Source organism: Mixophyes fleayi, chromosome 1 (assembly GCF_038048845.1).
Source record: "Mixophyes fleayi isolate aMixFle1 chromosome 1, aMixFle1.hap1, whole genome shotgun sequence".
Taxonomy (NCBI): Eukaryota; Metazoa; Chordata; class Amphibia; order Anura; family Limnodynastidae; genus Mixophyes; species Mixophyes fleayi.
The window spans coordinates 237,176,973-237,185,208 of NC_134402.1; the positions used below are offsets into that span (position 1 = coordinate 237,176,973).

The following is an 8,236-nucleotide window of genomic DNA, read 5'->3' on the forward strand; positions in this document are numbered from 1 at the left end:
CCGCTGGTTCTCCACAATTTTCAACATTTATTAAGTGGCCCCCTTTCTTTCTAGTTTTTCTTACATTGCACTGCTTGTCACTATAAATTTGATAGAGACAGTGTAAGCAATGCAAGAAACCAGCCAAAAACATTTATAGGATGAAACATTTCTTTCCGTGTGTCACATTTCATTTAGACGTTTTTTCTTGCAACATTCTATTGAGAATATTTTTATATCTATTTCCAACAATGTTACAATTGTTTAAAAAACGAAAAAAAAGTGTAACTTTAAAATATGTGAGAAAACACAAAATACCATATAGATATATTGTGTCACTAAAATCCTAGAAGTATTATCTGATTACCTGTAACACAGTAGAGACATGTGTACAGTAGTTTGAAAGATTGCACAATGTGGCGTTCAATTCATCCTCCACTACTTTGGAAGCAGAGCTGGCCTCTAGAGTATAAACACTATCAATGTCCTTAATGTCTGATCAGTTGCTGTCTGGGTTACTTTTCTGATGACTGACATTACATGGCGAAACTGTACAGTACAAACAACTACAGCAGATACACACAAAATATAGGATTTCTAGGAACCAATGATAACTCATTGTGATAGAAAGATATGCCCAAATTCATTTTTTTGTCATTGTTAAATCAATGTTGCTGAGACACTCAGGTTTCAATGTGTGTATTTCTGAGGTGCGTAGGAATGGCAGCAGACGAGTTGTAGAGCCTGTCAGATCTTACGGATTGCTGTCTGGTTCACAGTGTTCCTCAATAACAAAAGAGAAGCATTTTTGGAGCTTCATAAGGTTATAAGGTTTTACACATGAACTTTAATGTTTTCTGCTGTGATAATTGTGTATTCTTCTTATATCAATCGATGCTGTATAGCTGGATGTTGATTCAGCTGGTGCATCCAGAAGAATCCTACACATCATAGTGTCTTACCTATCTCATATGAAAAAGGTAAGGCACTATATATATATATATAGATATAGATATATTATACATACATATGTATATCTGTTGTTTTGCTTCCGTCTCTATAACACTCAGTATGCATGATTACATTCTTTCAATCTATTGTCTTTCAACACTCGTGCTGGTTTTTGTCCCGCGCATATTATATTATGCACAGGTTCCGTATCTTATATCACAATGTTTTATAGAAAATGAAGAGAAGAGTATTACTATGTAACCTGAAAAATCTCAATTGAATGACTTGTTTGCAGCCCTTTATGCAGGGGCAGAACAGCGACGGGCCCCATTTAAAAATTTGGGTACGGCTGGAAATGGTGTTCTAGTTTTCTGGGCCCCAGCACTCTGCTCTTGTCCTCCAACACGCTCTTTTGAGAGCATACTCTGAAAGGGTCTCTGCTCTTTTGAAAGAAGAATGAGGGCAACGGGGGAGTGGGGAGGGCCTCCCACACCTCTGAGCACCAAGACAACCGAGCCTCTTGCACTCCCTACAGTTCTGCCACTTCCTGAATCCTTTTCACATGTACAATGCCTGGGAATGCATTATGACCTCTTTGAGAACTGAAATTGAGTATCCAAATGTAGTCTTGGGATCAAGGTGGTGCCCTCAATCTCTAGTGGTCACAAAGTGAAAGCGATTATCTATTTTACAATCCCTCCCCCACTCCTCTTGATGAGACTTCTTCGACAGTACCTATATCCAAAATCAAATTGCAGTGTGCATAAATGGATCATTAGCTTATTATACTTTTTTCATTGTCCCATCTTGACAATAGCTGATAAAGAAAGAAGAAAAATGTATTTTTCCATTTGGACACTCGGATTAAGAAATAATTTTTAATTTTTTATTGCTAAGCTTTAACAAAAAAATAAAGTAGTGAACAAGGGATTTGGGGTGTCTTTTATTCAATTATAGTTATAAGGTTTATATTATTTTGGTATTATGATAATTGCTCTGCCCCTCCTTGGCTATGTGCCATGGCTGATGGTCGCATAAAAATCCATCCAAAGGAAACATGGAGGAAAGAATAGGAATGGACATCTCTTTCCTCCATATTTGCCTTGATACAAATATTCTCCATAGCATTTCAGTTGTGGTCTCTTGTACGCTATTGAAAAAAGTATTTTCAACATTAAGGGGCAGATTCACTTCTTTGAATATTATCATCATCATCAGCATCATCATTTATTTATATAGCGCCAGCAAAATCCCACGCGAGGCATCTCTGGAACGGCCATGAGCCACCTCACACAGATATTTTTTTACAGAAGCAATGCTCATTTTTGCTTGCACCCCATAGAGTTGCAAGCAAAAATAAGCGTTACTTTTTACCATAATATCGGTAAAAATGCATGTCTGCGATGTTCTTAGGAACATCAGGGATAACTGAATCTCCCCCTTAATGCGAGAAGCCCCAATTTCTCAGATATTTGCAGAGAGAAGTGGTTAATGCATACTTTTCACAACCTGAAACAACAGCTGGTTTGATTTGTTTGTGCATGTGCAATTTAATGTCCATTGCCCCATTGGTAGCACATTGGAGTAATTGTACAACTTCAGTTTAACTGTGCTGACTTCTAATGGTGATTTGCAGCCTTGGCTATTTTGAAATAGTCTTTGTATGTTATGAGATTGCATGTAGCCTAGCAGTCCAGCTGACAAAGAATACTTTTCTGTTTGCCTGCTCTTGCTGAAGGTCAGTGGTACAAAGCATTGTTTTCCTATTTGTTCCAAAAGTAGTGACATACTATGATTTCATTTTTGTGACCTGTGCTGATGTATTCTGTTTATTTTATTTCATCAACTGCAGCATCTTTGCAGTGAAGTGCAGGGCAAAGTCTCAGTGTCTGCAACACCATGCATTGGTTTTAGCTGCAGCTCTGTGAGCTCCTTGATCATTAGCATGTCTATGACTCTCTGTGGGCTGAGCTCCGGTTTCCTTACCAGTCTCTTTCTAGTGATTGCATTTCTTGAACTCAGTATTATACAGCATCTAATCAGTTCGTTATGTAGTGCATAAAATTCACATATTGCTGCTAACGTTCTTAGCTTTGTTGCAGACTGGTCTTAATCTGTTGAGTTAAATCAATATATCTCCTATATAACATTGTCTGTAGGCTGAAAATGTCAGCACCTTGAATTTTCATAACATCCTTCTTGTCGGCCTCAGACATTGTGAAGTACTGACCATTCTACCCCTTTATAGAGTGTAAGGAGGCAATCCTTTCCTTGGGGGCTATTGTGACCTGAAAAAGGCCCAGCTATGTCTCTCTTACAGTACATGGGCAATGACACATGAAAACTGCTTGCAGAAATTTCCTATCTCTGTCTTCCTGCAGCTTAAACACTACACCAGAGAGCTTAGATACCTGAAATGTGGAGCTCATTGTCCTAAACACCTATCTGTGCTCCCAGTTTCTGACGCCAAGTTTCAAGTCAAAGTCAATTTAATTGTGTCTTGCAACACCTGATAATGGTTCTCATTGTGCTGTCTTATCAGAAGTGCCCAGTTTGTCAAAAACTAGCCTTGTTAGATCAAACATTCAAAAGGAGATATTAATGAAAACATATTAATTGGTAACCGTGCATAAAATGTTGTTTTGTACGTGGCAGAATATGAGCAATTTTTCTAGTATGGTTTTGAAAATTAAAGCAAACATCGGATTGGTAACACATCCTTTTATTCATAGTTTCCTGTAGAAAAGTTTTAAAAAAATGTTCCCCACTGGAAAGTCTATGCGAACATTTAAATTTATTAACTACCAGCGTTTGTTTTAGCAGCAGTGACTTAAGTCGAATGCTTTCAGTACCTGATGATTCATCCCTAGCCACATACCAAACTAGAAATCTTAATAAATGTGACTTCTATGGAGATGCTAGAGGCATGTCATTGCACTTGAATCCGTTGGAACAGCAGCTTCTGAGACCACAGTAACACACAGCTGATGCTTGGAAGTGTGTATGCAAGAGCAGTGAAGGTGGTGTGAGCTTACTAATATTATATTGTTATGAGAATTACAGCAGGTGCTGAATTGAAGATCCTGGATTCTGTTGAGTGTGACTCAGGACTATACAACCATTCTGTTGTAGCTTTACCTCTGTGTTTGAGGCCATTGTCATTTTGCATGATCCACATTCTTTTAAGTGTCAGCTTATGATTCTCCTGTAAAAACTGATAGTACAATTATTTGTATCCTCAATTACTTGTAGCCAACAGGGACCTGAGGATGCAAAGCAACTGAACACCATAATTCTCCCACTTCCATGCATCCCAGTTTGGGTATAGTGGATTTAGTGAAATTCAGTGTTTCACTTTTCACTAAATATAACATTTCTATTGTTTTCATTTTTGCGGACATTGGCACTAAACAGTACAAAATATAATCAGTTATTACCCTGGGGTCCTTTGTGAGCTCTTAGATTATTGCACTTTGAGTGATTTCCCCTGGGAGGGAATATGAATGATGTTCAATTTCCTCCATTTCTACACTATCTTCCTCATTGTAGATTGATGAAGGCCAAAATAATCTGCAATAGTTTTATAAAGCTTTTCATTGTTCTAAAGTATGTTTTGATGATGGCATAATTCATTTATATGAACCTGTATCTGTGAGGTTCGGTTTTACAGGAAAGGGGCCCTGAAATTCAAACTATATTGTCATCTCATATGTATAAAATGTCCCATTGTGTAGAGCTAATTATCTTAGAAAGTTCCTTAATTTCTCCAACAGAGACAGCCAATGTTGGATCAATGTGCTCAATGTGAGAAGGTCTTTTTAGTGTTATTTATTTAGTTAGAAGTTAGATGATGCTCAGATCACATGTTAGATTACATTAATGTAGGGATACAGATATTGTTAATTATTTACATCCTTCCTCTCACAAATGCTGTGCTCTTTCTAAGAGGTTGAAGAATTTGAACATAAGAGGCACTGTCAGAGGGTTTCAAAGGATTGCTGCTGTGGCTTATACTGCTTCTAGAATTCCTCTGAGGCCTGGAGATTACATTGATTAGTGGCCCAAAGGGGGTCAAGTAGCTGACAAAACTCCTAGTTAAGAGGAGGGGGTATGTTCATATCCAAACGAGGTTGCTGTTCTCCTTTATTTTTTATGTATACTATTGAAGATCTAGTCAATTGAGCAAAGTAGAGCTCAACCAGGGGAAATAGAAGTGGTCTTATGTGCAATGTGTAGTTTGGTGGTCTAATCAGTGTGATTATATGATTAGTTGCACTCAATATTCTACTTCTTTTTTTTCTTAAGCCACTGTTTTTCTTACTGCTATAGCTACTAAACTTTATATATCTTATATTTGAATGTAAACAATGAATTGTCTTCAAATACATTGCTCAGCATAAATTATTTCATGATTAATAACTGTGAATCCTGGCCCTGCTCATATATGTAAGCAACTGGTCCTGACTTATATTTATGTGTGCATCTATGGTGCTAGACGATCTACCATAGACATCATGTATAATGTAATTGCCCCTGACTGAAACTTTGCCCTACATCTTCAATGTTTTATAATAAAATAAAACATTTTACATTTAGTCCATTTTAGAATGAAGTAACTTAAATTATTTCCCTTCTTTAACCTTCAACAGTCCCTTGGCATAAATCAATGGAAATAAAAGTCATTTTAACCACAGTTCACTGAGTTTTAATCATTTTCTTTATCGATATAGCTGTTTTCTAAGTGAAGGGTTTGACAAATGGTTTTATCTGAAGTCTGTTTAATGGATCCAATTCTATTTCAGGTTTTGCAAGATTGTTTTTCTACAGTCAGCAGATCTTAATTAATCCATTTATCCTAGTTGTTTAAAAAAAAAGGGTTTGCACAAAACATTATTTAATGTAAGCAAAAATACTGCAGTGCACAATTTGACACTGCACCTAAAACATAAGAGGAAACAGCCATATCTATGGCACAATGTTTTTCTGCTGAAAAAGCTGCAGTGTGTGATTGTCCAGGAAAGTGCTGGTGATATTGGCAGAAATTAAGGTACTAATTACCACAGTGGAATAACATTTTAAAGCAAATACATAATTTTCTAAATTACCAACTGCCCGTTTAACACAAAGATAGTCTTGTATGCTGCTTTCCCTTATAACAATTAAGACTTGGCTACAAAATGGTCACGTCATTATTTAATTAAAATACATCTTACTGAAGCTCAATTAAACATTTGACAGGCACTTTAAGGAAGTATGCAGTCTACTGACTTAATGTCATGTATGGAATGTAGATATCATTTCATTTGTGAAGTTTGATAAAGCAAATGAGATGGGTGATATTTCTATTGCAAACAAAATATTAAACACTTTGTGCAGTAAAAATGTACAGTAAATTCATAACTATAAAATGATTAATTCTATGTTGGCAATTGGACTTTATCAGTTATGAAACAAATGTACATTTTACATATTGCAATATTTTTGTTAGCTTAGCCCTGCTTTTGATCATTTTAAACATAATGTAATATCTACTAGATAACATAAAAATGTATATGAGATTTAATCAAAGGAACAGCGTAATACATGATATAAGCTTTTTGCAGTTTTGAAAACATTTTCAAAGTGATAAACAGAATGCAGAGTGTGAATGGAAGCAGAATTACCTTGAGTCTCGATTACTGACAAAATATTCTAAAAATATTTTTAACTTACTCAAATGTTTTGCCTCTGGCTATTCAGATGGTGACTGTGTGGCATTTTACCTCATGGTGCAGTGATATACAAGAGAATGGGAGGAGCTTCGGCAATTGACGCATTGTACTTAAGTTTCTGACATACTGTATAGGGTGTTTGAAAAGGAGATGCTTGCACTTACCTCCCAAAGCTTGCTTCATAACAAAATCCATACTGATGGCTTTTGATTCCTTCCACTCAGTTTATTTTATATATTACATGCAAGACTATCAGGTTAACGTGTATGTTCTAGCCTGTAATACATGAAAAATACATACTTACAAATACTTTAACTTACAAATCACATAATAAAGGAGATTTTGTTACTTTCAGTATACACTATCCACGTCTTATGTGAAATATTGAGCTTTGAAAAGCTACTGTATTTGGGAAACATCTACCGATGTTGGTGCAGGTCTAACTAAATATAGATTTATGTCACAGTAAATTACTAACACAAAATAATCTAAAGTGTTTTAAATATATCAATAAACCAATATAGGTTATTGTCAAAGAGAGAAAATATGCACACTTGCAAAAACTAGTTTGCTTTAAAACTTGACTAAATATAACGTAGATGTATAGCACCTGGTGTTATTTGCGCATAAAGTATTTATACCATACAAGAGGGAAATATATGTCATATATTTAAAATCATCCTCAATATCATACTGCTTTTGACACAAACACATCTATATTCTTGAAGGTGTGTATCTTTGAATTGCTTTAGCAGATGGGCAGCATCGTGTACAGTGTCTGGAGGGAAGTGTCTGAAGGGACATTTGAAGGTGAGGTGTCCTGCTCCAGTTCCTAATTAGCTTCTCCTAATTCCAGACATTTTTCGGAGACCAATTTACAGTTATAGTCTGCAGAAAATGTTTTAAAAAATAAACAAGCATACATTTTTACTTCATAGAGGTCAAATGCAAGTCATGTTGTTAACACAAGCATAGTAGACATCCCACACAAATACCACAATGCAGCTTTTGTTGCCTGTATTCTCCACAGTTCATATAAAGCATACATAAACAAAATATGGTATTAAGCAGGATGCCTCACACATTTCAGTCTTTGTTGACAGCCAATATACCAAAATAATAAGTAACAAAACAGCAAATCACTCTTTTTACAGTGTGTGTTCCGCCTCACTGCACAACCTAGTGGGCTGCAACAAATGATATCCCAGAGAAGTCCTACTCCTGCACTGCAGGTGATAAGAATTGTCATTTTCTCAATATACCACAGCTTGATGCCTCCCTCTACTGGTACTTCAAAGACTATCAAATTATGACTCATTTAATATCCTAAAAAGCAGCCCTGATATTTCACATTTGTACTTATATGCATTGAGAGTTTGAAATGGGTGACTGTCACCAAAAAAAGTTAAATGCATGCTGTAGATTTTGAAGACATGTTACATCATATTATATTTGCACACAATCGAAATGCTGATAGTGTAAAGATGCAAAACTTCACAAGTGTCTGCTCTGTATCATCTAGATGTCTTATACTATTACAGTTGATGCAGCATACCCAGTACAGCACTGCTTGTCAATAAATCTTAGCACAGCTC

General features: G+C 36.0%; 1 protein-coding gene across 2 annotated transcripts in view; it reads right to left on the minus strand.

Annotated features, from left to right (window-relative positions):
- The window catches only part of CPLX1 (complexin 1), a 160,870-nt gene that overhangs the window by 152,019 nt on the left and 615 nt on the right, over positions 1-8,236 (minus strand). The window contains exon 2 of one of the 2 annotated variants that reach the window (XM_075208022.1): positions 6,806-6,917. In XM_075208022.1, coding sequence (XP_075064123.1) covers positions 6,806-6,836 — 31 coding nt within the window. In that variant the 5' untranslated portion in view covers positions 6,837-6,917. Of the gene's footprint in view, positions 1-6,642; positions 6,714-6,805; positions 6,918-8,236 lie in introns of those variants that run through there. The other variant, XM_075208030.1, reaches the window with a different exon arrangement.